Source organism: Lates calcarifer, linkage group LG23 (assembly GCF_001640805.2).
Source record: "Lates calcarifer isolate ASB-BC8 linkage group LG23, TLL_Latcal_v3, whole genome shotgun sequence".
NCBI classification, from domain to species: Eukaryota; Metazoa; Chordata; class Actinopteri; family Centropomidae; genus Lates; species Lates calcarifer.
In genome coordinates this window covers 7,287,959-7,315,297 of record NC_066855.1, presented here as the reverse complement: position 1 = coordinate 7,315,297, position 27,339 = coordinate 7,287,959, and the positions used below count along the sequence as shown (strand labels likewise).

At 40.7% G+C, this 27,339-nt stretch overlaps 5 protein-coding genes across 12 annotated transcripts; 3 read left to right on the top strand and 2 right to left on the bottom strand.

Annotated features, from left to right (window-relative positions):
- The first annotated feature begins 286 nt into the window (after window positions 1-286).
- On the top strand, window positions 287-11,540 carry LOC108886764 (uncharacterized protein C7orf50 homolog). Of its 2 annotated transcripts, none has more exons than XM_018681787.2 (6): window positions 287-454; window positions 797-948; window positions 1,033-1,149; window positions 7,496-7,701; window positions 8,456-8,537; window positions 11,324-11,540. In XM_018681787.2, the coding sequence occupies exons 2-6, from the start codon at window positions 811-813 to the stop codon at window positions 11,501-11,503; spliced, it is 723 nt and encodes a 240-aa protein (XP_018537303.1). In that variant the 5' UTR covers window positions 287-454; window positions 797-810; the 3' UTR covers window positions 11,504-11,540. The 2 variants fall into 2 exon arrangements, with proteins under 2 accessions (XP_018537303.1, XP_018537302.1); XM_018681786.2 differs by having other exon boundaries at window positions 347-454; window positions 800-948.
- Window positions 1,156-10,726, bottom strand: LOC108886760 (G-protein coupled estrogen receptor 1). Of its 3 annotated transcripts, XM_051066132.1 has the most exons (3): window positions 6,338-7,479; window positions 3,359-5,804; window positions 1,156-2,863 (listed from the first exon to the last, which is right to left on the bottom strand). In XM_051066132.1, the coding sequence occupies exon 3, from the start codon at window positions 2,700-2,702 to the stop codon at window positions 1,578-1,580; it is 1,125 nt and encodes a 374-aa protein (XP_050922089.1). In that variant the 5' UTR covers window positions 2,703-2,863; window positions 3,359-5,804; window positions 6,338-7,479; the 3' UTR covers window positions 1,156-1,577. The 3 variants fall into 3 exon arrangements, with proteins under 3 accessions (XP_050922089.1, XP_050922090.1, XP_050922091.1); XM_051066133.1 differs by lacking the exons at window positions 1,156-2,863; window positions 6,338-7,479 and adding an exon at window positions 10,545-10,726 and having other exon boundaries at window positions 4,223-5,804; XM_051066134.1 differs by lacking the exons at window positions 1,156-2,863; window positions 3,359-5,804; window positions 6,338-7,479 and adding exons at window positions 8,609-10,038; window positions 10,545-10,725.
- Window positions 11,541-12,019: 479 nt separating the features above from the next.
- On the bottom strand, window positions 12,020-15,199 carry gnptg (N-acetylglucosamine-1-phosphate transferase subunit gamma). 4 transcript variants are annotated; one of them, XM_018681782.2, is made up of 10 exons: window positions 15,059-15,199; window positions 14,818-14,940; window positions 14,675-14,729; window positions 14,509-14,592; window positions 14,295-14,388; window positions 13,964-14,078; window positions 13,793-13,875; window positions 13,150-13,278; window positions 12,943-13,024; window positions 12,020-12,840 (listed from the first exon to the last, which is right to left on the bottom strand). In XM_018681782.2, exons 1-10 carry the CDS (start codon window positions 15,123-15,125, stop codon window positions 12,761-12,763), a joined length of 912 nt encoding a protein of 303 aa, XP_018537298.1. In that variant the 5' UTR covers window positions 15,126-15,199; the 3' UTR covers window positions 12,020-12,760. The 4 variants fall into 4 exon arrangements, with proteins under 4 accessions (XP_018537298.1, XP_050922092.1, XP_018537295.1 ...); XM_051066135.1 differs by having other exon boundaries at window positions 13,213-13,278; XM_018681779.2 differs by having other exon boundaries at window positions 12,020-13,024.
- A 44-nt stretch (window positions 15,200-15,243) lies between these two features.
- Window positions 15,244-18,577, top strand: tsr3 (TSR3 ribosome maturation factor). Its single transcript, XM_018681783.2, has 6 exons — window positions 15,244-15,665; window positions 16,130-16,340; window positions 16,687-16,880; window positions 16,994-17,161; window positions 17,848-17,902; window positions 18,238-18,577. Exons 1-6 carry the CDS (start codon window positions 15,545-15,547, stop codon window positions 18,371-18,373), a joined length of 885 nt encoding a protein of 294 aa, XP_018537299.1. The 5' UTR covers window positions 15,244-15,544; the 3' UTR covers window positions 18,374-18,577.
- Window positions 18,578-18,889: 312 nt separating this feature from the next.
- pdpk1b (3-phosphoinositide dependent protein kinase 1b) lies at window positions 18,890-27,114 on the top strand. Of its 2 annotated transcripts, XR_001961497.2 has the most exons (15): window positions 18,890-19,072; window positions 21,123-21,413; window positions 21,629-21,671; window positions 21,791-21,928; window positions 22,084-22,228; window positions 22,353-22,450; window positions 22,568-22,643; window positions 22,764-22,832; window positions 23,059-23,155; window positions 23,320-23,493; window positions 23,659-23,876; window positions 24,137-24,194; window positions 24,485-24,637; window positions 24,778-25,798; window positions 25,902-27,114. XR_001961497.2 is itself a non-coding variant. In XM_018681777.2 (14 exons), exons 1-14 carry the CDS (start codon window positions 19,049-19,051, stop codon window positions 24,889-24,891), a joined length of 1,698 nt encoding a protein of 565 aa, XP_018537293.1. In that variant the 5' UTR covers window positions 18,890-19,048; the 3' UTR covers window positions 24,892-27,114. The 2 variants fall into 2 exon arrangements, 1 of the variants encoding a protein (XP_018537293.1); XM_018681777.2 differs by having other exon boundaries at window positions 24,778-27,114.
- The last annotated feature ends 225 nt before the right edge of the window (window positions 27,115-27,339 follow it).

Here is a 27,339-nt window from a genome sequence, read left to right as displayed (position 1 = left end):
ATTCTGAGCAGTAAATGGACCTTGGAGTGAGATTGTTGCTAAATATTATTTCAAATGTTGCCTACAAAACGTAATCATTCTGCTTTATTTTTATTATTTTATTTTGTACCAAAACCTTGCAGTACATTTATTTTGTGCTACTGTGTGTTTTCATGCTGTTATATCATTGGCCTCTCACGATTTCACATCCGATAATTTGTTAGCAATATTATTATACATAATATATATAATAATGATTTTAAAAAACTACAATGTTGCAATTAGTTACAGATCATTTGCCTTCGGTCACGTTATCACCGCGGGTCTTTGAATCACTCACACACATCGACCAATCACAAAACAAAGAGAGATTTCCGTCCAATCACACTTCACCCGGGCAACACCACTTCCCGGTTGAGTTCCCATGCTTGTTGTGTGCCTTCCACAGTGCCAGCACGTTTCTCTCGTAATTCAGGTAAGTTTTTAACCACATATGTTTTATCAGAGAGCAGTTTAAAGTAACGTTTGGTCCTAAACAGCTGTTTACATTTTGCTAGTGAAGTCGAGCAAATGTTTTAATTTATTCTTGCCCATCGGAGGAGGTCGTCAGCAGAAGCAGGACAAATGTAGCCTATTTAAATATTCATGTAAGTTGTTCTGGAAGTCAATGTGTTTCCTAGGATTAGTGTCAAGCAAAGTTTTATCATAGAAAATGATGTAGAAGCCCTCGCCCCTCTCAGTCTCTAAGGTTTACTGTCTGCACAGTGTGACTGTCCACCTGTTCTTTAGTGGCATTCACATGTGTTTTTGTTTGTAGCAGTAAATCACCTCATGGCCAAAGAAAAATCTTTGAAACTGGGATCAAACCCTCCTAAAAGGAAAAAGTTGGGTTCAGATGCCGGCGGAGTTCATGCAGAAGAAACAATGGGTGCTGAAGTAAAAAAGAAAAGGAAGAAGATGCAAGTAGAGGTGAGTAGCACAGTCCCTTGTACCTGTTTTAGACAATACTGTGTGAAATACTCACAAAATACTGAACCTGTTTATTTCACCCAGGAGGTTCCAGTGCAGATTCCTCAACAGACAAATACAGCACATGATAAAAAACAGAAAAGGGAGAAGAAACGCAAAAAGAATCAAGTGACAGAGCAAACACAGACCAAACAAAACAAGGTAAGAACATTAACAGCTGAAGATGTCTCCCTATAATTTTGTGATGCTTACAGCAGTTGGTAATAACTTTATCATAAAATGTTGTATTTAAAACAATTTTTAAAACAAGGCGTCAAGGCGCTGGAAACCAGTTTAGAGCAGTGAAAAGTCGTTCAGCCCATAGAACGTTTTATGTATATGTTCGTTTAAATAATAAAAATTGATCTGATGCTACATTCCAGATGGCATCAAAGATCTGAATTTTAATTTGACAAGACACCATGCAAAACAGCTGATCCCAGAGTTCCAATACATGGTGTGCTTAAAGTTTAATTAACTGATTCAACATAAGAGTTTCTACAACAAAATGGAAGTCCTTGTTTTTTCAGTGTCCATGAATGTAAAACATTATGTGTTAATGTGTGTGGCCTACCATATGCGACTGGTTTTTATTTGAAGGAAGTAAGAACAGTTTGTGGGAGGATGTTAGAGCTTAAATGTGTGGACTGGTTTGGTCTGTCGCATGTTGCATGACTGCATGTGTTTGCAGCTGCTACACAGATTGATTTTCCTGAGGCTGACCTGTGCAGTTTGGCCCATCTGGTCCTCTGCTGGAGAAAAAGTCTCATTTTGTCCTGAAAGGTCTCCCCGAGGAAGCTGTAGATGAGCGGGTTGAGGCAGCTGTTAGAGAACGCTGCCAGTCTGACAGCGTGACCTGTCAGGGGGTAGTCCTGCCACAGCGTGCCGCCGTCTGTGTCACCTCTCAGGAGGTGGACGCTTACGAAGGCATTCTCCGGGAGCCAGCAGAGGAAGAAGACAAACACCGCTGCTGAGATCATGCGCAGGGCCTTCTGCCTGCGAGGCCTCCGCTGCAGGCAGACTTGTTCCCTGTGTCTGTGCTGGAGAACCTGTGCTATTCTCCAGTAGCACAGGCCCAGGATGCAGAAAGGCAGCAAGAAACCCAGTGTCACCTCCAGCCACTGAATCTGTGTCACGTTGGCGAAGCAGAAGTCGAGCTCTCCAGCGTGCTGAGTTTGAGCCACGGCGAAAGGCAGCACGGTGAGCAAGGATGAAGACGCCCAGATGAGGCAGCAGCTGAGGCGTGGGTGCGACATGCTGCGGCCAGCGGCACCAGTCAACACAACAAACCTATCAAAGCTCATCCACGTTAAGAAGAAGACGCTGCTGTACATGTTGGCCTGCTGGAACAGGTTCATGAAGGTGCAGAGACCAGCTTTGTCATAGTAACCCTGCTTCAGGTTGAACACCTCGATCAGAGAGTCCGCCACAAGGACGAGGTCAGCCACGGCCAGGTTCACAAAATAGAGATCCGGGGCTTTTAAGCGGCCCCTGTGGTCTAGGTTCACCACTAAGATGAGGATGTTCCCAATGAAGCCAACAGGGAAGAGGAGTATGGTGTAGAGACCAGAGAGGATGAGGCTGATAATGTAACGCTGATGATTCTCAGAGGCCGCCTGCAGAAAATCTGAGACGACTGCCTGTGTGTCATTCAGGTGTACGGTGACGTTATCCTCAGTGATGACTCTGTAGCCCATGTATGTTTTCATGTCCATATTACACTTCTGTGTTGAGCTGGTGTCAGTGGTTGGTAGCCATTAAGTTTTCATAGTTCTTAGCTTTCCAAGGGTTTTTAGCCACTGTGGAGTCTGTGGTGCCATCTGATTCCTCTGAGTAGTCTTGGATGTAGTAGTGGAATTGATGCCCACTCTTTAGTCTAGACACAGAGGAGAAGTGCAGTCAGCAGCTTGTTTTTCAGCATATAATCATAATCAGATATGACACTGTATAGCTTATCATCATCTCTGCTGCAGCTGTTTATGCTGAGAAAGAAACAAAGCTATAAAGTGAAGGCACATTCTTCTTTTGAGTTCTGTAGTGTTGTTTTTAGGATTGCTGTAGTTTTCTCTGTGGATATGAAATTGGTCTAGGTGTTGACCATAAACTGCAGTGCACCTGCTTCAAGTCCCTCTGTGGACCTTTGTTGCATGTCTCTCTCCTTGTTCTCTGTCATCTCTGTTAACTATCTAACACAGGCGTAACATGCCTAAATACTGCAATAGTAACAGCTGTTAGTCAAATGTATGATGCATTTGACAGAAATAACACGTTTAATTTAAAATCTTTAAAGCACTTTAAATCAATTATCTTTGACATAAACTAATTTGTGAGAGAAACTTTAGACATTAATGTAAATGTGGCTCAAACTTACCTATGTTTCCTTGCACTGCCGGCAGTCTTTCCACTCGTCCCTGTCCTTTAGTGGTGGTGACTATGAAAGCAAAGTAAATCCACAGAGGTATTGTGGTGCCACCCACCACGTACAGGAAGAAACACAAAATACACAACACAGACACACGTGCAAGTCATATCTCTATCTCTTTAGCCAAACACCATTGTTTAATAAAAGCTTTACTTAAGTTCTTAGGCAGTGCTGCAAGTAGTCATGTTAAATATCCCCTACGATTTTTATATGTGGGTGTATTTTATTACATAGATAATTATGTCACTTTGGGTCATCTAACACTCTACCATGAAGTGTGAACACGACTTAGATTGTATATTGTTGAAATATATAAATATGGGAGTCAGGGAACAGACTAAAGGGATATTTACACAAAACAAGATGAAGGACAGACAGGGATGGTCCCGTATTATGTTTCTTGCTCCTGAATCTCTAAACACAGACAGTTTATGTGCTTTCTGTTTTAGTTTACGGACACTTATTTGAGAATGTAAATAATTTCCCATGTTAATGTTGTTATGCATTACATTTTGCTATGAGGATTAACTTACTGTACATTAGATCCTTGACTGAAAGTTTCTCAGTGTGAATCAGGTCAGGTCACATGACGTCAACTTATGTAACCCAGCTCCTGTGTTCATTTTCCAACTGGTCTGAGGTTTTGTGCCACCCTATACTGGCACTGATGCAGTACGTGATCCATGTTATTCCTAGAACTTGTGCCCATCAGTTTCTTGAAAAGAACTGGAAAGTTCACAGTGTCACTTGTCGGTTTCTTTGTTCTTTAACAGATTTTTAAAACTTAAATGAAGAATTTTAACACTGCTAGCCTAAACTTAACATCTGACTTTTATTTTCCAAGACGGCATGTTTCCTATGTGACATTCTGGGCATTGCAGAGGTTTTTCCAGGCATTTTGTGTAAATGGGCTTTTGTGCAAATCATGTTTATGCAAACAGAGCCTGTTTTCCAAGAATGGAAAAATGGCCTTATTCATAGGTGTTGATTTATAACAACGATATAAACATATTGTTGTTATTATAGCAACAGGAAAGACTATATGTTGCACAATTCTAAGAATTTATAACATTTGTTTAATTGGAAAATACAAATATACATATACATAAAATGAAATTTGAAAAATAGTTTTACAAACTTTCAGCCACTGGAGAAACTAAAAAGGAGAATGCATGTGTATAAAAATATTTACACAGTCAATTAAGAGAAAAACAGCAAAAGCATGTTAAAACTTAGATTAAGAAAATGTCAATATGTCAGATCTCCAGCATTTTTAATTTAATGCATCTGGGGGAGTTCTTTACTCATATTAGAGAGTTTTTGTTCTCTATGACTCTATGTCCTGCAGGGTGTCTGTGATCTCGATATGTGGAGCAATAATGTTTCTATTGGGCTGTGTGCGCCCCGGGCTTCGACAGCAGTCCCTTAGCTGCCTAAACACTCCTTGGAGACTCTCTCGACATGGCCTGTGCATGAACAGCACGAGCAGCAGGCTGGCACTGCTCCCTGAGAACAGTACAAACTCCGCCACACTCAGAAACGCTTCCTCATATAGGTTCAGCCTCCCCTCCCTCTGTAGCTGTGCTCCCCTCACCAGCGCCACGCTGTAGAACAACAGGCAGAGAAACATGACCACAGTCACTGTCAGGAACATGGGACCCTCCTCAGAGCCAGAGAGGAAACGTCCTTTAGATTTCCACTGTCGGACACAGCCACCTATCAGAAGTCCTACTTGGAGGATGTAAGGAATCAGAAGAACCAGGCACAACTTAGCCACTGCGTATGAAACACCAGCTTTGGCTGGATCCATGAAACAGGTGGACTCCTTCTGCAGATCATCTCTAGGTCCACGAATCCCAGCCAGCAGCAGAGAGATCAGGACTGAAGTCAGGATCACCAAAGCAGCACAGACACCAGGCCTCCGTAGTAGAGCATGGGAGGGTGGATCAAGGGTTAGCACGTAAGCCATGAGCACCAACACAGACAGGCCGCACAGAGAGGCCATGTTGATGACGAAGGAGAGAGCAGCGCAGCCCAGAGCTGTGGTCTGCAGGTAGTGGGGTCTGTAGGTCACAATGTGGAAAGAGAGGAGCAGGAGCAGCAGCTGGAAGCAGCAGAAGGCCCAGAGCAGACAGTCGAGCCAGGCCAGCCGTCTGTGGGCTCTGTAGGTCTGAATGAAGCTGTAGAGCAGGAAGCAGCCTGCAATGAATCCCAGACCTGCAAAGAAACTGTAGACATAGTTTGCCCTGGAGGTTATGTCGTGAGCTGCAATTTCATCTAACACAGAGGGAGAGGAGACGGTTGAGGAAGAGGTGTCAGTGATGGTAAAACTGCTGGAAAGTGGAGGTGAGGTGCTCCACTCAGTGGTTAACACTGAGTCCTCGCTTTGATTAGCCTGAAAAGAAAAGAGAAAACACCCTCTGATGAAATCTTGTCCTCTGCAGCATCACCATGCACTGTTTGTCAAGCATTTCCTCCCATCAGGGGACGACCAGGAACCGACCGAACTAGAGTTCAGATTATTTTGTTATGAATATTTATCACCTAGTTATGTTAATCAGTTGCTCTTTAAATGCACAAAACAAGTGGAGATACACTGTTAACAGCATCCTTGTTTGGGTAACTTAACTCCCTAATTAGCTGTTTTTAATGCAGTTTCAAGAGTGTTCACTGTTGCTCTGCTTATGAATCGTTAAATAAGTTTTCCACAGGAACATACTCTTACAACATATAGTACATTTCCTTCCTAAATTAACTTAACTGTAGGTCATAGTTATAGGTCTCTAAATATACATATATGTAGAAATAATAGTAGCTTTGTTTGTCTTTCCAAATATTTTCTATGGCTGTAAGTCCCTGTTGGCCAGTCTTTGTCTGCTTCTCTTTGAGGAACTGCCTACTCAGTTAAAAACACATGTTTCCACTTACCATTTTTCTCGCTGTCGTCACTCGCTCGTCTCCTGTTTTGTATCCACCAGCCAGACGTTGCCTATTGGCTCCAAAGCTCTGAAAGTGATGCTCACTGCATGGACACAGCCGCTCACTGCGAAGGGCTTCTATATTTCTGTGGGCAATACCCCACTAGCATACTTCCAGAATGACTTCGTGGGCCATGTGATCAAAATCTTTTCCTCCCCTCCCTCTTTCATCACTGTGCTGGCTGAGTCCGTTAAATCGGAGAGCATACTGCGCCCTTTGTTTAACTTCCCCTGAGAGTTAAATGCAGTAGTTAAGTTGTGCAGAGGTTACTGGCTCCAGAAATGATATAGCTTTAATTTAGATGTTTATTTCTCTTGGGAGTAAGTTTTTTTGACACGTTTTTTGCCATGTATCAATTTTTTCTGCAGACAAATGGGGAGATAGATATTCAATTTAATCATGTTACAAAGAGAAAATAGTACATTTTGTTTTTCTCTGTGGTGTTTTCTCTGTGTCAAAGTTTCTCTGCTATGAAACTGAAATCCAATTGTTGTTTTCAATCCAAAATTCACCCACACAACACCTGTTTTCTTCATGACTCCTCTGTATCATTTGGCATGAAACTGACTAAACAGGTGGTTATTTTTAAAACAGTGCAAATGTGTGCTGTGGACAAGAGTGAGCTCTTCAATTGCAGTGCTGAGGGGATGTTACGCACCATTATTGACTTTACCACACAGAATAAATGCGTGTGATGCTGACCTCATATACTGTATGTACAGGAAACGTCCCTCTGAGCTGCAGCGCAACAGGAAGTGATCCAAACCTAAATTCAGCTTTCGCTTGTCTTTGCACCGTAGCACAACAAAATGTTACATTTATTCTACACGCAGTAGAAATCAAACTGAAGTGTAAGAAAATTAGCCCTGCACTGATCCAGAGAATTTTATTATTATACAGAAAATTGGCAGGAAATGGCTGTTAACATACACAAAAAGTGAAGCTGTTGCTTTAACTTTTCTTATCATTCAGGCATGATCAGTGTGAGTTATTTATGGATGTTTGATAATGGCTGTGCACAAACACTGATTGAATAAAGGTCTAAATAGGAAGGTCTGTTAATGTAGATAACTCCCAGGATGCCTTTGTTTTGCTTTGGTGTGACAGATTTCAGATCCACCCAGTCGCCCTGAGGGGACACACGAGGGAGAGGAAGACTTGAGTCCCGAGGAGAAGCGGGTCCTGGAGAGGAAGATGAAGAAGATCCTGAAAAAGGAAGAGAAGAAGAGGCTTAAAGCTGAGGGAGAGACCTTGAAGAAAACAGAAGCATCTGGACCCACCGCACCTCAGCAGGCCTTAGATTACCTCACCTGGTAAGAGCCAGTCTGATTTGAAACAGGAGAGGTGAATCCGCATGTTGGCCTCCTGCCTCTTACATAAGAAACCACAGGTCCAAAGCAACCCCATATCTCCGTCCACTTAAACAGGAAGCAAGGAGTACATGAAAACACTACACACATGCAATATATCTATCAACTTTTCAGGCATTTAAGCCATATGATGCATCCAGAAGACAAAAAAAGGCTCAGAACATCATTAACCCTGTTGTCCACTGCTGATGCTAAATATGGCAAATTTCCTCACTATCATTTCACAGCAGGATTACACAGGGATACGTAGATGAGGTTGTCAAGGTTGTCTTGGCTTGAGGCTAAAAGTCTGTGTTACAGACTTGGGGCACTGAGTTTGAAAGATGTCTGTGTTCAAGAGGTAGGCAGGGTCTAGTGAAATGTTTAAGCTGCATTGTGGGAAGTGTAGGATCCAGTGTTTTGGAGATGTACCTATGTTAGAGGGTACAAGTCAGGATAACTCTGCCTCTGCTGCTTTGATATTAATCATGCATTTACATTATGAAGCAAAAATCAACACATTTCTGATCATTCCTCAGCAGCAGTTGAGCAATATGAGATTCAAAGATGTAGTCTTTGATGTGGGGCTATTCTGGTCCGTTGTGTATGTTTTCATGGTATTGTCTTTCATCCCCCATTCATACAATATCGTCATTTTGCCATGGTTAACTGATGTAAACCAGAAGCTCACACCCACAACATGCACTTGTGTTTGCAGCTGGGCTGAGAACCGTGCAGAGTGGAAGTTCCAGAAGACCAGGCAGACATGGCTACTGCAGCACATGTTCAACTCTGAAAAGGTAAAATTAATAGCAATAGTTGCTCTGTTGCATTTACTTTAAAACACCTGTTAATCAAATTTATGTTGCATTTGACAGCAATAACCTTTATTTTAAAAACTATACAATACTACAAATCAGTTAGCTTTGACATAAACACATTTTTAAGAGGTTAATGGCCTTATTTGTAGTTATTGATTTATAGTAACTATATAAATATATTGCTATTGTTATAGCAACAGGAAAGACTGAAAATATGTTGCACAATTCTAAGGATTTATAGCAACACATTTGTTTAATTGAAAAATACAAATATATAAAAAATGAAATTTGAAAAATAGTTTTACAAACTTTCAGCCACTGGAGAAACTAAAAAGCAATATGTATAAAAACATTTACACAGTCAATTAAGAGAAAAACAAACTGGAGAACCACGTTAAAATGTCCAGTATGTCAGATCTCAAACGTCTTTAATTTAATGCATCTGAGGAGTTTTTGTCCTTTATGAATCTATGTCCTGCTGTGTACGCTCTGGGCTTCGACAGCAGTCCCTTAGCTGCCTAAACACTCCTTGGAGACTCTCTCGACACGGCCTGTGCATGAACAGCACGAGCAGCAGGCTGGCACTGCTCCCTGAGAACAGTACAAACTCCGCCACACTCAGAAACGCTTCCTCATATAGGTTCAGCCTCCCCTCCCTCTGTAGCTGCGCTCCCCTCACCAGCGCCACGCTGTAGAACAACAGGCAGAGAAACATGACCACAGTCACTGTCAGGAACATGGGACCCTCCTCAGAGCCAGAGAGGAAACGTCCTTTAGATTTCCACTGTCGGACACAGCCACCTATCAGAAGTCCTACTTGGAGGATGTAAGGAATCAGAAGAACCAGGCACAACTTAGCCACTGCGTATGAAACACCAGCTTTGGCTGGATCCATGAAACAGGTGGACTCCTTCTGCAGATCATCTCTAGGTCCACGAATCCCAGCCAGCAGCAGAGAGATCAGGACTGAAGTCAGGATTACCAGAGCAGCACAGACCCCAGGCTTCTGCAGCAGGGCATGGGAGGGTGGACCAAGGGTTAGCACGTAAGCCATGAGCACCAACACAGACAGGCCGCACAGAGAGGCCATGTTGATGACGAAGGAGAGAGCAGCGCAGCCCAGAGCTGTGGTCTGCAGGTAGTGGGGTCTGTAGGCCACAATGTGGAAAGAGAGGAGCAGGAGCAGCAGCTGGAAGCAGCAGAAGGCCCAGAGCAGACAGTCGAGCCAGGCCAGCCGTCTGTGGGCTCTGTAGGTCTGAATAAAGCTGTAGAGCAGGAAGCAGCCTGCAATGAATCCCAGACCTGCAAAGAAACTGTAGACATAGTTTGCCCTGGAGGTTATGTCGTGAGCTGCAATTTCATCTAACACAGAGGGAGAGGAGACGGTTGAGGAAGAGGTGTCAGTGATGGTAAAACTGCTGGAAAGTGGAGGTGAGGTGCTCCACTCAGTGGTTAACACTGAGTCCTCGCTTTGATTAGCCTGAAAAGAAAAGAGAAAACACCCTCTGATGAAATCTTGTCCTCTGCAGCATCACCATGCACTGTTTGTCAAGCATTTCCTTCCATCAGGGGACGACCAGGAACCGACCGAACTAGAGTTCAGATTATTTTGTTATGAATATTTATCACCTAGTTATGTTAATCAGTTGCTCTTAAATGCACAAACAAGTGAGATACACTGTTAACAGCATTTAACATTTTCAAGAGTGTTCACTGTTGCTCTGCTTATGAATCGTTAAATAAGTTTTCCACAGGAACATACTCTTACAACATATAGTACATTTCCTTCCTAAATTAACTTAACTGTAGGTCATAGTTATAGGTCTCTAAATATACATATATGTAGAAATAATAGTAGCTTTGTTTGTCTTTCCAAATATTTTCTATGGCTGTAAGTCCCTGTTGGCCAGTCTTTGTCTGCTTCTCTTTGAGGAACTCCCTACTCAGTTAAAAACTACTCAGTTAAAAACACATGTTTCCACTTACCATTTTTCTCGCTGTCGTCACTCGCTCGTCTCCTGTTTTGTATCCACCAGCCAGACGTTGCCTATTGGCTCCAAAGCTCTGAAAGTGATGCTCACTGCATGGACACAGCCGCTCACTGCGAAGGGCTTCTATATTTCTGTGGGCAATACCCCACTAGCATACTCCAGAATGACTTCGTGGGCCATGTGATCAAAATCTTTTCCTCCCCTCCCTCTTTCATCACTGTGCTGGCTGAGTCCTGTTAAATCAGAGAGCATACTGCGCCCTTTGTTTTATTTCCCCTGAGAGTTGCAGTAGTTAAGTTGTGCAGAGGTTACTGGCTCCAGGGATGAAATAGCTTCAGTAGTAGCTTTTATTTGTTTTTTTAGTTTCTCTTTAAAGTAATTTTTTTAAATAATTTTTTGCCAACCATCCATTTTTCTACAAATGTGGAAGTAGATACTCAATTCCATCCTGTTACAAAGAGGAAATATTACATTTAGTTTTCTCACGTTTTTCCACCATGAAACTGAAATCCAGTTTGTCTTTGATTCAAAATTCACCCACACGATGCCTGTTTTCTTCTGGACTCCATTTTGCACAAAACTTTATAAACAGGTGGTTTGATCAAATTAACTTGCTTCATCATTTCATGAAGGGGAATTTTTCTCAGCTGAGGTTTAGAGGGAAGGCACACACCCACCTCTGTTGACCTCAGATTCTTATTGTGTGATTAGGTTGTGAGTTACACTCACTCTTTTTCAGAGCATGCTTTCAACGCTTTGAAAACTTGTCCTCAGATTCCAGATGAGAAGTTCTCCGTGCTGCTCGAGTACCTGGAGGGGCTCCGTGGAAGGGCTAAGGACACTACAGTGCAGAAGGCCTTAGCTCTGGTTGAAGAGTCAGGGAACGCACCAGAGGAAGTGGATGTCCAGCAGAGGGCGCACAGAGCCAGAGAAGTTATCCAGCTGCTTTCCTGACCCACCACTACTACAGGAAGACATCACATCCACCAGGAAAAAGACTGAACTCCGCTGATCTGTGGACTGAATGACTGCCCTGATCTCAGGCTTGGACTAAAACTGTGTGTGTTTTGTATGTAGGATTCTCTAATGGTCCTGTTGGGAAAGGGAAAAGTTTTGATTGAATCACAAGTGTTTCTCACACTTTGTAAAATATGAAATCCTTTAAGTTCATTTTAATGACAGGTTATACTTAGGGCACAACAGTACCCTAAATAAAAGTAATTTTTACTAAGATAAAGTCTAGTTTCACCAGTATGTAAACCCCCCCACAGATGAAGCAGAAAGCAGAGAGACCTCTGGAGTTAAAAGTCTCAGGAATGTAGTCGAGACGTGTTTGTGCTTGTCGAGGCCCATAATCAGTGAAGTCACTGATGAGAATAACTTTTCTTTCACCCTCTAGGTATAATCATGATGAGCAATGTTTTGTTTTGACAAATCCCTTGTGACAGAAAACACAATCTAGACCAGTAGTTCACATTCCACATTATGAGCATGTGAGATTTATACTTATCTGCTCATTTTTAGGATTAATGTCAACCCTTTTCTTAAATCTTACACATCAAGTGTGTGATTATAATCTAATGTCATTTTACATTGTATCAGTATAACCAACCATATAACTCTCATATGCCCAAACCAGATATACAGTAGCTATAGGAGCACCTGCCAGTTCTGGCTGCAGTGTTGGAGAATGTAGGCTTCCTGTGCTGCAGAGGCCCATGTTTGACTCTTAATTCAGGTTGCAAACTTGTCACAGGAAGGAAGCTAAGTCTATATGTCGGTAAAAGGGTGATGACACGACCTTGCTTCCTCAGTTCATAAAAATACACTCAATACAGTACACTAGGCATTTAAATACTTCTGTCACTGTATAAGGCCAAATATATAAATAACATCATTGGTTAAGATTTTTGCTCCACTTTTGCCTTTTGGTTTGGCACACACACACATGAACTACCAGTATACTTGGTACATAAACCCATGTAGATGTCTCATTGTGGATATTTTCTGATTCTGAGTGTACAGAGCATAAGGCATCCAGAGACTTCAGTTTTTCTCAGTGTAACTTGTTCAAATGAACCTTTAGTGCTGCCACCAGTGACAGGAATATTGTCCAGCGAGTGTCTCTGTCACTCACAGTGACCAAGACAGTCCAATCCAGGTGCTTGTAAACGGAGGATGCGACTTGCTCTGACTTGCTCCAGGTGCTTCTCACTGTAAATCGATAAGGCCGTTGTCACCCCTCAGGTGTTGATCCTTAACGGTCACGCTCACTGTACCTTTTGCTTCATCTGTAACATATATGAACATCAAATGATATTGCACACAAGAAAGTACTGTACATGCTGTGTACAAGTTAAATGAGTGAAGACTGCTGAGTTGAGTTGACTTACCTGGCTTTGAATCAAAAGGAATATTGTGTTGAGTGAGGAGAGCACGCAGTCTCTCAATCTCTTCTCTCTGTTTTTGGAAGTCCTGTACAAAATATATTGAGAGAATACATTCTAAACAACTTCTTGTCATGGTGTTGTAATCATATTGCACACTATTCTGTGGGCCATTATTTGGATGAGTATTTAAATCTCTATAAATCCACATACCTCGGTACATTTCTGTAAAGAGTTGTGTGTTTCTGAGTTGTCTGTAGCCTCTGGCTGACTGACCTTCACTTTTTGGCTCTTCAGGAAACCAGCATCTTCAAAAATGTCCCTCAAAAGATTATTGTATCCCTGCAGCAAACATACACACTGTGTTAGTGTACAGGACCATTAGTTATTAAATTACTATTCTTAATACTATTCTTGATTCTAATTTTTGAGCTATGGCCAAAAACATATTTTGTAATGTCGCACTTACCTTGACCTTTGACCACTAATATATAATAAGTTCATTTTCGATTACAAATGAACGTTTGTGCAAAATTAAGGTAATTCTGTCAAGGTGTTGTACTGAGATATATTCATGAGAATAGAATGTATGGATGGACAGACAGACAGACAATTCAAAAACAAAATGCCGCCAGCCATAGTGGTCACTGGTGTGGAGACATAAAAATGGAAAACAAGTACTTTGAGAAAGGGCTGACATTTTTTAAAATATCCAAGCTTGAAAACAATTGTATAATTTTCAATGCAAAATGAACAAGATGTTTGATGGAGGTACACATGTACATTCATTATCATACAAGTGGCATAAACTGTCAAGTGACAAGGATCAAATTGGCCATGCTGTGTCATTTCTTACCTGCTCAGTAATAAGACCCTCATAGCGAGCCTGTTCAGCTTCATCCCATTCCTCCTGCAGTTTCTCAGTCAGTGTTGGGTAAACTTAAAAAGAGCATACAAATGATAAGAAATCACTATTACCACTGACATACCCTGCTGATCTGTGCTTTAAGATGGTTATTTGTCTTACCTAAAAGAGAATGTGGATGGCAAACAAGTGGTGTCTCAAAGGTTAGCGAGTACACACAAGTGCTGGGCTCTGAGACTTGAGAAAGCTTGCTGCTTGTGCTGCAGACAAAAATCACCTACAGAACCATGACAAAGAACAAGTTACACAACAAATCTACTAGTGTTTTTATTGTTGATTTAATCAAGACTGTGACTTTGAGTTGAGTGTTTATCACTACAGACACATAGTTTGTATTTAAGAAGAAACATAGTCACTGAAAGAAGCCAGTGGAAGCTCCTAAATTTTGTTAATTGACTACCAGAATATGTTTACATTTTTAAATCACACTAACCTTTGTTTCTCTGTTTCTAGTCCCACAAGCATCCCCATCTCTCATCCACATTCCTGTGAAAGTGTTGTTTGCTATTTCCCACTCCTGCCAGATCCTGTGAGGAACACAAGACAGACTGCTCTCACAACAAACCCACTGCTTACTGCCAATCATTCACATATTGATATTTACGATAAAGGTATTTTTAAGTAAAGATAAGGTAATGGCATCTTACCCCAATATCCCACTATAAGCATTCCACCTGAATGACTGCTCATGTTGGGTGATGTTGTGAAATGGACAGAATTCATATTTATACCTGCAAAGTCACCCAATCACATGTTTGTTTTTGCAGACAGTCCAGTTTGATGTAACAGTTTGATAATATGTGAAATACTCACGTTGATTCTGTGAGACTGAAGCACTTTCCAGCAAGTCGATGAAGATGCACTGGGCCTTGAGGGAAACATTAATGTTGACATAATAAGTGAAGTCAGTGATTAAAGAAAATGTAAGCTTTAATTCATGTCGATTTTTTTTTTACCGGACACCGGAGATGGGGTCGCTTTAGGCTGTAGTCTGCTTCCTTGAGCCACAAAAGGATTATTCAACCCAAATGTGTTCGGCTCCTCAACTATCTTCATTTTACCGGCGAATCCATAGTTTACTGTATGAAAATAAGTCGATAACAGACTCAACACAGCAGCACAGCACGGTGTGGCACATATGGTTTGGTATTACAGTTATAAAACAAAATACGCACAACAGAGCATAGAGGCACTTACCGAAAAGGGATGCACAGACCATCCACAACTTTAGTAATCTGGATATTCCGGTACACAAGTAGTACATGGCTTATTTCAGAATGAAACAGTCAGAGTCGTTTTCTAGCTACATTTCCTGCTTTGCTGGTCGGTCGTCACATGACACGTCACGTGATCAAAATAAAAAGTGGGCATGCGCAGTTTGTATCTTGGACTACGACATGCTTTCCACGGCATGCATTAGCGAAAGCCACTAAACTGTATTTCAAAAGCTATTTAAAGGAGTGTAGGATAAACGAATACGAAGACTAGTTGTGTAGTGATAATGTCTATGAATTTGTGACGGATTTACGAAAGGATAAGATGCGAAATTTTTGCGAATTAGTTTTTCAGATGTGCTAGTAATGTAGTTAGCTAGCTAACATCAGAGCATGTAAACAGGTGCTGACCAGTTTAAATGCAAGCTGTTATCTTACAGTAATTATCTAGTTGTCCACCTGGTGCAACATGGGACGAAAGAAACAGGGCAAGTTTGTGCGATCTGACAACAAAGGCAAAGACAAACGGCATAAAATGAAGGGGAAATCCTTAGAGGCCTTTACAGAGGAAATGCACACTGCCTTTGAAGGTAATGGTACATTGACTATTTATAATTCAAAAATATGTTTCAGCTATTTTGTGCTTGCCTATTTTTTTCGCTTCAAGACCTTTATCAAGCACAATAATTCTCCTTTTTAAAAAATTAAATAAAGTGTTCTGGGAAGGACAAATTATAGTAATTGTACCCAAGTATTCTAAGGGGAAGTGCAGTGTTTACATGGGATCTCTGTGTTTTAGAGTGGTGACATAAGGCCTTAATCTGTTGAGCTTGTAAAGTTATGATTTAATGTTTGAACAAATCTGGGCTGTTCATGCAGAATACAGTGATGCACTACATCTGTCAACTTCTGCTATGGTGATACACAGTAAATTAATGGCAGAACATCAGTATAATTGAGGGGAAGTTCTGAAAACTTGAAAACTTGATAGTACAAACACCACTACTCGAGCAAGGCTGTTGATATTCACATTATCTATCACTGTCTTTCTCAGCGAGTCTTCACCTAGAGGAAGGAGCGGAGGCCCCTCAGGTGAAACTGCCTTGTCCACTTGCCATGTGGGAGTTGGGTCACTGTGACCCCAAACGTTGCACTGGCAGAAAGTTAGTACGAAAAGGTTTTGTACGCAACCTGCGCCTCAATCAGAGATTCAATGGGCTCATTCTGAGTCCAATGGGCACAAAGTATGTGACGCCAGCAGACAGGTTTGTTGAGTCCTCTACTGCATTCACTGCAATGTTAAAATAACTGCTGTCCTGCTCGCTGCTAACATTTTATTATTACTATAACAACAAATAAATTCAAATTATTGGATCAAGTATGAGATTAACAGCCAATTTATTAGTTTTGTTTTTTTCCGACTATGGTTCATTAATGATCAATGATTTAATCATGCAAGCATTTCTTCAATGTGTTCACTGGCATTTGTAATAAAAATTTGTTCTGGTCCATAACAGATTTATTAAATATTTGATCTTATTTTTGATCTCTATAACTGTGATCAAAGATTAATGTCAGAGTGATTTAAAAAACACTGTCCTTTATGTACAGAGAGATTGTGGCTCAAAATGGGTTAGCAGTGATCGACTGTTCCTGGGCCAAACTGGAGGAAACTCCCTTCAGTAAGATGGTTGGAACTCACCCCAGGTTACTGCCGTACCTCATAGCTGCAAACCCTGTCAACTATGGCAAGCCTTGCAAGTTGTCTTGTGTTGAGGCTTTTGCTGCTACATTCTGTATTGTAGGTGAGGCTTTAGCTTTACTTATTCAGGAATTATTTACTGTATTGTCTTCCTGACTGATTTTTCTATCCTGTTAGAAGGCATGGCAGTGAAACTCACTATGTCTGATTTTTCAGGTTTTGAAGAACTAGCAGTGCTCCTGTTGAAGAAATTCAAGTGGGGGACAGTGTTCCTGGATCTCAATAAAGCTCTGCTGGATCGCTATGCAGAGTGCCAGTCAGAGGAAGAGCTGCTCTCTGTAGAGAAGGAGTTTCTCACAGCCAAACCCGAGGAGGAGGAGTTTGGTAAAATGGGGGAGAAATATATTGAGGTCCCATCCAGTGTTTTCCCTACATCTTTATTTAGCAGTGGTGGCTGGGTGTTGTTTTGGTTTTAGTCCTATATCTGTCCTTATTTTAGTCTTAGTTTGTCTTCATGTTAAAGTTGTAGCCCAAAAGTAGTTCACTGAACTAAAATATAAACTGTTTCTGCATCACTGATGTAGTTTTTCTATGAAGCTTCACCACTGATAAATTATTATTGGGAAAACATTGGTCTCACATTCCTTTTTAGGGATGTAAAAGTCATAAAACATGGTTCTTAAGGCTTTTAAGCTTCATGAATTATTTATTAGTAATATCATTATTATCATCATAAAATAAAGGCCACTGTGAGTTGTAATATCTGACCCATAATTTGATAAACACTAATGTGAACATCCCTTGCAATACTGATCATTAATAATCAGGAATAATTGGTGGTGGGGGTGGGGGGTGGGGGTTAGCTTTGTTCACTTGATTTTCATTAATTTGCTTCTATTTGAGTCAGAGATGTGGGCAGTGATTCAAAAGTCTGAAAAACAGGGTGATTGTTTCCTGCATCTCTGTAACATTGCCCCATAAACAGAGGGGGATGCTGTTGCTGAGTTATGACCTATAATGTTGAAGCAATTTTCCTCTTAATGAAAGCTAATCATCTGTCTTGTTCACAGATCCTTTTGATGTTAATTCAGGAGTAGAATGTAGGAACCTCAACAGACAAATGCGGTAAGGATTTAGTATTTCATTACATTTATAACTTCTATCACTGATGTAATTCCCAAGGCATACTGTTTGTTTGCTGTAGTGAGTGTGATATGTTGATGAATAAATAACTTGTACTGGTCTAACCATTTTACTGCTGACAGTTTTGTAGTAGTATGTCACTTTATACAACTTTTACATTTGCAACAGAAAGTGACCTATCAACTAAAATTCAAACACCAGTAAGCTAATATTGCTGGGAAAATATGAAATATTTTTAAAAACATATCTGTACATCCCTAGTTGGTTTTCCATGGGTGTGGTCACTAAGTTCATTAAAATGTCATCTCTGTATTTAGTACACCTGAGGACGATGATTCGAGTGAGGATACAGACACCTCTGAGGATGACAAAGATGAAGCAGAAGATGAGAAAACGGACAGTGAAGATGAGTCAAGAACAGTCTCACATCATGATGAAGAGGAAGAAGACTGAATCATAGTCATCGCATTAAAGCATATTTCAACCATGGATCAATTTAAAACAGACTGGGAAATCTTGTTTTAACATTCATTTCTCCTAAATCCTGTAAATTGAAAGCTATTTTGAGATATCCAGTTTTGTATAAAAAATGAAAATTATACAATAAGTTGTATGTTTTTAATGTATACACAGACTAAATAAATGAACTGAAATTAAGGTGCATATTGTTACAAAGGGTTGTCACAGTTGGATACACATGGCTGAATGGATCAAGACAGTCGGTAAAAGCAGATTTGTGGCCTGTGTGAATTCACGCTGCTTCCACACAAAAGTTAAGTTAAAACGGTACCTGTAGATAAGACCTGTAGAAAAAATCTAAAAATCTCTCTGCATGGTATTATTGGTAAATCTAAAACACACTGGCGCACAGACCGTTTTTAAGCCATGTCTACTGTCCTATTTGAATTTCAACAACTACTGCCGTTTGACTCCATCCCCATCAGTCGATGAAGTTCAGTCGGTTGTAAATGTGGCGAGGGGGGCGGACACAGCGGGACTCTCCTCTGCTGTCCTGCGCTAACATTGTTGTGGAACGACGTCACAGCTCGAAAATGAAGGCGCAGAGGCAGCCATTACTGGAGCTTCTCTAATTATTTTATTCCAAATAAATACTCGAGGAAAACTCCCATGGCAAGAGCTACAAGTCAGCTGGTAAGTGTTGCAACTTTAACATGAATAACAGTTCGAAGCCGGTGCTTCAAATGTACAGTGCGGCGGCTGTTTGACAACAAATAGTTAGGTCGGGCCTTCATGTGAAGAGCGGTGCTAGCCGCAAAAGATCGTTTAACGTTACGACTCAGTAGCTAGCAGCGTTAGCTTGCTAATGTTGGCTAACACAACACCTAATGTTTGCTATGTTAATCGGGGTTGTCCAGCACTTGGCTTGTTTCGTGTTTAAAGTTTCTTGGAAATATTTGCTTCTTCTTTGGCATTTACCTACGCTTGCTATTTGTTTCATATGACGGAGAGTCATTTCCCGTGGTCAGTATCTGTTGGCTAACGTTAGCTATACGGGTTCGCGCTTTCGAACGATGCTGCTGCTTGCTAACAAGCTAATATTAGCTTTATTGCGTTCCACCTTTGGTTAGAAGATAACATTTAAAGGTTAACGTTGTGTAGTTCGACTGTCAACCCACTAAATTTCAAATTTTGACATTAACATCAGCGCACAAACTTTGAACACGACTAAGTAACATTACATGAAAACAGCATCATGTTTTGAAGTTACTTATCTGTTACCTGGCTTGCTAACGTTAGCTAATTGCCTGGCTGTTAGCGTTAAGTTTACAACTCGCTGTCAGCGATGGCCGGCATTATTTGACAAGGCAGCAGAAGCTAGCGTTAGCCTGCTAGCAGGCGTTAGTTAGCAAAGAAAGTTCGCACAGGCCTGTTGTTACCCGAGTACTCGGGGTTAGGTTAACGTTAGCTGCGGGTTTCCATCGACCATTACATGTTTGACGAATAATAATGGTTCAGTAGATAGTTATGTGGCCAGTTGTCAACCATACAGTCAAGTCCGGATAAGGCAGCTAACTGGCCACACCTTGGTTTTGAATGAGAAGAACCTAGGCCAACTGAACTAACTAACGTTAACTGAGTTGTAAGATGAACAACATCACCACTGTTAACATTGGCTGAGTAAGTTAAAAAATAACTAATGTTAGTAGAAATACCAACCACTTTGTTGGAAAGCACAGCCTGTCGCTGTATGTAATCTTTGAGTCTTCAACAATCATCTGGTGGGTTTCTCTTAAGTGTGTGTTTTCCTTAGCTGTCATGTCAACTTGATCACATACGTACACATTTGATGAATTCACTGCAGTCGTGGTAGTAACTACACCTGTCACATGAGAACAGTAACTTTGACTTGCTTTTTACAGCTTTAACACTGGAGGGTGGGACCATCAGGCTCAGAGGCGGCTTCTTCAATAGTCGTTGCATGTCCCTATCAATTCTAGACTTTGTTCCTCAGGTGGTCTCATTTGAAAATGTCTTTTTAAGTCATGATATCTTACTAAGAGTGTTAGCTGCAGTAAATTTAAATTTTCAAAGCGGATCTTCTTCATGTGACTTCATTCTTGAGTCATGGACACATTTTTCCAAATGGGTCAGTTAATTGCTTGTTTTGTAGTACATTGTATTGTTTACAATTTACAGTCCACTGCCCCTGAAAATACATCAAATTGCATTCATTAATTTCAGCTGTTTAATATATTAGTGCTTACTGTTTATTTCCAATATCTATTGTGTTGTCATAGTTCATTTCTTGTTTCAGATGGTATGAATTATGATACACTATAACCAATAATCAATTACTGAATCCCAATTCAAATGGTTCAAAGTGCCAAACAATATAATATGTCTGTGTCCATTAACAGCTAATTTTTAAACATATTGGCAATGGGAGCTGTTTTCACTGATGTTGTTAATGTTACAGTCCTATACTTATTCCCAGTATTCATATGGTTGCTAGATAAGGTTGGCCTAAACTTGCCAGCACATCAGTTGCCAGTCACAAGAATCATGTATTATCAGCTAGGTTTTGAGTGCATTAAAAGGTGTATTTTGACAGTCTTAGATTAGGGTACACAGCCCCCCATATTTCCCAAGTGAAGATACACTATTTAAACCACATAGGAACTTTTATTTTTTCCACATCACTTGGACTGATATATTCTTAATGCTGTCTCTTTCGTTTCAGTATGATGTTGTGCCCATTCAGCCCAGTGTTGTCATCTGTTCCTGCTCGCATCCATCAATGGTAAGAAACCACCCTGACTCCTGCTCGCCACTTGCTATCCCAGGCGCAAGCAGTAGCCACTGTCCCAGCATGGAGGGCTCAGCCTCAGAGGCCCGTGCTGTAGGAGCGTCTGCCAGCAGCCAGGCCTCAGACCTCCGCACACAGCCGGCTGTCCAGACCCCTCAGCCACGCAAGAAGAAGCCAGACGACTTCAGATTTGGCAAGATATTGGGAGAGGGCTCCTTCTCAACGGTATGTAACTTGGATTTCACATTTGTTTTTGAATTATACTTGGGTAGATGTTGCTACATGCTAGCATTCTTTTGATTAATGTACTTGGATGAGTCATCTTCAGTTCATTTGAGGTGAAATGACAAAACAGGTCCTAAGAGTTACTACATTTTTTTCCTAAGTCCGACAAGATAGAAACATGCCATGTTATGTTTTTTCTGTTTTCCTGTCCTAAGGTTGTCCTGGCAAGAGAGCAGGTAACAGGGAAAGAATATGCAAGTAAGTACTAATACAGCAGCTTTTGACGAATGTCTTGAATTACACTGAGTTATCAAGATGAAAAATTACTGGGTGTTTTTTTACTGTTATATCCTGAGATCTCCTTGTCTCTCTTCCAGTTAAGATTTTAGAGAAGCGCCATATTATGAAGGAGAACAAAGCCCAGTACGTGAAAAGAGAAAGGGATTTGATGTCAAATCTAGATCACCCATTCTTCGTCAAGCTCTACTTCACATTTCAGGATGATGAGAAGTTGTGTATCCTTTAACAAGTACAATAGGTCATGGCATATTGTGTATTTATAATTGAACAGTTGTGTGATATTTTTTGTGTTAAAAAGAAACATCTTACATGATTGCTGTCAACAATTGGTTTCTGGTAATCACAGTGATCCTTAACTAACTGTTCTTAGATTTTGGGCTCAGCTACGCCAAGAATGGAGAGCTCCTGAAATACATTCGCAAAATTGGTTCATTTGATGAGACCTGTACTAGATTCTACTCAGCTGAAATAGTTTGTGCTCTAGAATACTTACACAATAAGGGGATAATACACAGGTAAGATTTTCTGTTTGTTTTTACCTGTACAGGTGTTTCTTGTCCTTTTTGCTGTTGACCATATACAATTCTTAAAACAATGTTGTGTTTGTTTTCCCAATAACTTACGACCTGTTCCTTTCAGAGATCTGAAACCAGAGAATATTCTTCTGAGTGAAGAGATGCACATCCAGATAACAGATTTTGGGACAGCAAAACAGCTGTCATCAGACAGTAAACAAGGTATAACCACCTTCCTGATTTTTATTTGTGTTCTGAATTTGGCAGTAAACTTTATGTAAGGAGTATATACATACTTATGTCTATATATAAATAATATTTTTTTGCATTGTTTGGCAGCAAGAGCAAACTCCTTTGTTGGAACAGCGCAGTATGTGTCTCCGGAGCTGCTAACAGAAAAATCAGCCTGCAAAAGGTAACAAGGTTTGGTCATCCTGCAACTGAAACACTTGCTAATCACTGGTCTGTTTTATTGTTAGTCAGATAAGGATGGTATCACATCTGTAATGTTATTTCTGCCTCTTTTCTCTCTAAGCTCTGACCTCTGGGCTTTGGGATGTATTATCTATCAGCTGGTGGCTGGTTTACCACCGTTCAGAGCTGGGTAAGTACCAAGGGGGTGTTGCTGTGACACCTCAGTTAATTTTCATTAATTCATGTTTCAGTAATGGCTAATGATGTTGCATTTCTATTTTTCCCATTGACATTTACTGTTTAGGATTATTTCTCACACAAGGTGTGAGAATAACCTTATCCTAGTGATATTAATCTAGCGAACAACACTTCCCTACAGATGTTTATGTTAATTTCCTCTTGTGTTTATATTGTAGAAATGAGTACCTAATATTCCAGAAGATAATCAAGCTGGAGTATGAGTTCCCAGAGAAATTCTTCCCCAAAGCCAAGGACCTTGTCAAACAGCTTTTGGTGAGTTGTCAGATACCATAATCCATACATATAAGATATAACAAAATGTTACTGATGTTGGTGGGGAAATTAATTTCGTATACTGGTGATCTGTGCTGGTGTTGGTTACTTACAGAGCAGTGCCTTACTGCTGAATGAAAACATGTTTTCTGTTTTCCCCTCAGTCACTGGATCCTTCCAAGCGGATTGGCTGTGAAGAAATGGGAGGGTATGACCCTTTGAAGCAGCACCCCTTCTTCGATACCATCTCCTGGAGTGACCTGCACCTACAGACACCCCCAAAGCTCACTCCCTATCTCCCAGCCATGTCTGAGGATGATGAGGACTGCTATGGAAATGTATGATAATTTATGACTGTAACAATACAGATCTCTTTTCTGTCCACTCTTTGGTTAATTGTAGGATACCTTGTTAAAAGATACAGAATCCCCAAAACCTTGAACAAACAACAAATCTTTAGTCAAATCTTACTGTACTTTCTTGTGCTTGTCTCATTTCCATAGTATGATGATCTCCTGAGCCAGTTCAGCAACATGCAGGTGGCCCAGTCCAGCTCATCACACTCCCTGTCACCACATGAATCAACGCCCCCACAGAGGTCCAGCAGCAACATTGAGCAGTACATCCATGACCTGGACAACAACTCTTTTGAGCTGGACCTGCAGTTCACTGAGGAGGAGAAGCAGCTATTGCTGGATAAACAGACCACTGGAAACCCATGGTAACATACATGTTTCGCCCATGTCAACATGTTGTGTGTATTGGAATCCTTGTTAATTTTTTTTTTAACCTAAGTCTGAAACATTCTTGGATCAAAGTCTACCTCATGTTGCCGAAATGTGGAACGAAGTTAAATTATGAAGTTCTTTTGTAGATAAGTGTGTGTGTAACTATCAATACATAAATTTGTTGGGGGGGGGGAAACAATGTTTTAGTGAAAGGGAGGGGTTGTCAATAATCTGTTATTGCTTATTTATACAGGCACCAGTTTGTGGAGAATAACCTTATCCTGAAAATGGGCCCAGTGGATAAGCGAAAGGTGTGCATTCAAACCTGTATATTTGAAACATTTATATTACGTCATAGTATTATTAAATAGTTATTATATATTTTACATTTCTGAGAACGTTAAACCTTGCCAAGTTAAACCTCAATTATAGGTGTAGATTCTAGTAATTGGCAACATTAGAGAAGTCACTTTCCATGGCATTGCTCTAGCATATAGGAGGTAAAGGGGAATTCCCTGCTGTGATGTGGAAAGTCTCTTTGGCCTAACAGCCCCCTCTGTTGGTGAACTAATGTCTCGAGCTGTGTGGCATTCCATTGCAGGGTCTGTTTGCTCGACGGAGACAGCTGCTTCTCACTGAAGGACCACACCTGTACTATGTGGATCCTGTCAACAAGGTTCTGAAAGGGGAGATTCCTTGGTCCCTAGAGCTACGCCCTGAGGCTAAGAACTTCAAAACCTTCTTTGTTCACACGGTAAATGACTGTTTATTTCTGATGTCTGTCCAGCACATTTTCCTCCAGCAACATGTTGACACTTGCCCACTGTTTAGATTCTCCTCTTCCTTGTAGTTCACTTTTAAAATATTTTCCTTCCTTTCCTGTGATCTTTGCAGCCTAACCGAACATACTATTTGATGGACCCCAGCGGAAATGCTGACAGATGGTGCAAGAAAATCCAGGAAGTGTGGAGAAAGATCTATCAAAGGCACCAAAACCCTGGCCTATAGGAGTACAGTTCCTCCTGTGGCCGCTCCTCTTTAGCTCTGAGGCCAATCACTGAGCAGAGTAACACCCTCTTTAGTGCCCTTCATCACCGCAGTGTAAACAAACTCTTAGAGACGCTGGCATCTAGACCTTGTTTGTTTTCCTGAGTAGAACCATGGGAAAAATACAACTTTGGATTCAGGGTTGCTTTGCTTGTTCTTTGTGCTCTCTGTGAGGCTTCTATTGCATTTTTCCATGTATGGATAATAAGACTGCCACCATGCACATCTGCTTTTTGTACATTCTGCAGGGGGAATAAGAAGGGCAAGCTTGTCCTGTAGAGTGACACAAGCTTGGGTACTGCTAGGACTATCTCAAATGCAAGGACTGGTTTCCTGCTTCAATGATACCATAACACAAATCTAGCTTTTGTGAACCAGAGCCTATCCTGATATCTTAATTAAACCATATCCTAATCCTACATCATACGTGCAAGCTGTAGTCAGGCCCCACTTCTAGTGCATATACTCCATAGTTGTAACTGATACTGTAAGCTGATTCAGTCTCACACGTTTACCAAACTCAAATCCTATATATATTTTTGTCAGAGCCCAAATGTTCCCATGGTATTTGAGTTGTTTTTTTAGTCTCTTGGTACTTGCTTATTGCAGTCCAGTTAAGATCTCTATGTAACAAAGCAGAGTGCTGGTCTGCAGTGAGACATGGGTCTGAATCAGTCTCTGTATAAGTGTGAGCCTTCCATAGCTGTTACTGAGGATGTATTGCTAACAGGGGGCGGGTAAACATGCCACTAGCTTGTACTTCCTAATCATAACTTGCTTATCTTTCCTGCATGGCCAGTTTTGTAGCTCAGCCTTGTCCGCTTCTCTCTCCTAGGGCACTGGAGTTATAGTTTATTCAAGTTTAAAGGTGGGTATTTTTGACTGCATTGGCAACCATAGCGAATATTATTGGATGATTTGGCTGTTCTGTACCATTCACTGGCTATTTTTTTGTGGTGTTAATTCTTCAGTTTCTTTTTCGGAGGGATAGTCGGCTCATCTTCAGTATGTCCTATTGAAAACAAAATCTTATGTGCTGACCACCCCATGCTGAACAGAAAACTTTGATCAACAGAGATACATACACATACTATCATTCTCGGAAGCAATCACAGTAAAGCTGTTGTCCCTGGACAAGATGGCAGAACTGCCTCATCGGGCTCATTAGCCTGCTTTTTTTTTTTCTTTCTTTTTTTTTCTTTTTTTCTTCATCCTGACGTTTGGCCCAATAGAAATTAAAGCGATTGATTTAACTTGTGCTCTTGTTTTAGCAATATGTATCATCATAATGCTTTTAATTTTTGACATATTACCTTAAGGTCCTTTCCAAAGGTCCTCTTCCTTCAGCTGAGTCTGTGTGTGCAGTGTGTGACTGGAGTATAGGTGAATAGGACCCTCTGGCCCTGGGGCCCGGGGCTCGATGTGGTTGGATGTCAGTTAAAGGATATCTATCTGATCCAAATAACCGATGAAATTGCTGTATCTGTCTATAAAGTCGAGAAAGCACTAGAGAAGTGTTTTCCTCTAGTTAGAAAAATTGTTTGAATCAAGTCGATGGCAGTCGGTTACATTGTGTATGGAATACTCTACCTGGCTTGTAACTGACTAGAACTGTGATGTACAGATGATGTATTATTAAAATCTGAAGCAAGTAATGCAATGATATTAGGATACAGTTTTTGTATTTTTATTCTTGTATAAGGTTATTTGATGGCTATTGTTTAGCCTCTAGTTCATTCTGTGTTATTTAAATTCTAATATATGAATCATATTTGGATTGAAGTCATGTTCAGGGGCCATGTTGTGTATGTATTGAGATGTAAAGCCTTTGAATGTGAATAATTATTGTAAACTATAATATTTTACAGCTTTTTTCTTACTATATCATACATTTTCTATTTGCTCAGTGATTTAATCATATTCTGATAATTTAATGAATCTGTTCATTCTCTCTCTGATTATTTGTGCGCTAGGTCAGTAGATGTTGAATGATGAATTTTCCACTTAATGCTTGGTAGTCCAGTAATTAAAGCATGTAGGGATTTAGGCATATAAATAAAGCCATGTGTCCTGTCTTCTGTTAACAACCACGGTCATGACACAGTGAAAGCAGCAGCATTCAGTTGCAATGGCATCTCACATTTTTTTGCAGCATGTAAATAAAGTACCGGCCCGTTATCAGTGTTTCTGTGTCGTGAAAATTACTTGAATACACATCAAGTGCAAACACCACAGGAGAAAAAAAACACTGGTTGGTCTTCAACAATCATGAAATCATATACTCGAAACACATGAATAAGGTTTTTACCACCCCTAGCTCTTAAGATTTTACTTTCATGATATTTCCAGGCTCCCGACAGCAAGAGATCACTGCTCCGTATCGGAGCGTCAGTAGATCAACCTAGGGAG

Coding starts and splice junctions, on each gene's coding strand:
- pdpk1b (XM_018681777.2), top strand. CDS start 19,049: ATGGCAAGAGCTACAAGTCAGCTG. Junction 21,414..21,628: donor GAGAGGGCTCCTTCTCAACG/GTATGTAACTTG, acceptor TCCTGTCCTAAG/GTTGTCCTGGCAAGAGAGCA. Junction 22,833..23,058: donor TTACCACCGTTCAGAGCTGG/GTAAGTACCAAG, acceptor TTTATATTGTAG/AAATGAGTACCTAATATTCC.
- LOC108886764 (XM_018681787.2), top strand. CDS start 811: ATGGCCAAAGAAAAATCTTTGAAACTGGGATCAAACCCTCCTAAAAGG. Junction 949..1,032: donor GGAAGAAGATGCAAGTAGAG/GTGAGTAGCACA, acceptor TATTTCACCCAG/GAGGTTCCAGTGCAGATTCC. Junction 7,702..8,455: donor GCCTTAGATTACCTCACCTG/GTAAGAGCCAGT, acceptor TTGTGTTTGCAG/CTGGGCTGAGAACCGTGCAG.
- gnptg (XM_018681779.2), bottom strand. CDS start 15,125: ATGTACTACTTGTGTACCGGAATATCCAGATTACTAAAGTTGTGGATG. Junction 14,941..15,058: donor GGTCTGTGCATCCCTTTTCG/GTAAGTGCCTCT, acceptor ATTTTCATACAG/TAAACTATGGATTCGCCGGT. Junction 14,079..14,294: donor CTAGAAACAGAGAAACAAAG/GTTAGTGTGATT, acceptor ATGGTTCTGTAG/GTGATTTTTGTCTGCAGCAC.
- tsr3 (XM_018681783.2), top strand. CDS start 15,545: ATGGGACGAAAGAAACAGGGCAAGTTTGTGCGATCTGACAACAAAGGC. Junction 17,162..17,847: donor ACCCGAGGAGGAGGAGTTTG/GTAAAATGGGGG, acceptor TCTTGTTCACAG/ATCCTTTTGATGTTAATTCA. Junction 17,903..18,237: donor AACCTCAACAGACAAATGCG/GTAAGGATTTAG, acceptor CTCTGTATTTAG/TACACCTGAGGACGATGATT.
- LOC108886760 (XM_051066132.1), bottom strand. CDS start 2,702: ATGGACATGAAAACATACATGGGCTACAGAGTCATCACTGAGGATAAC.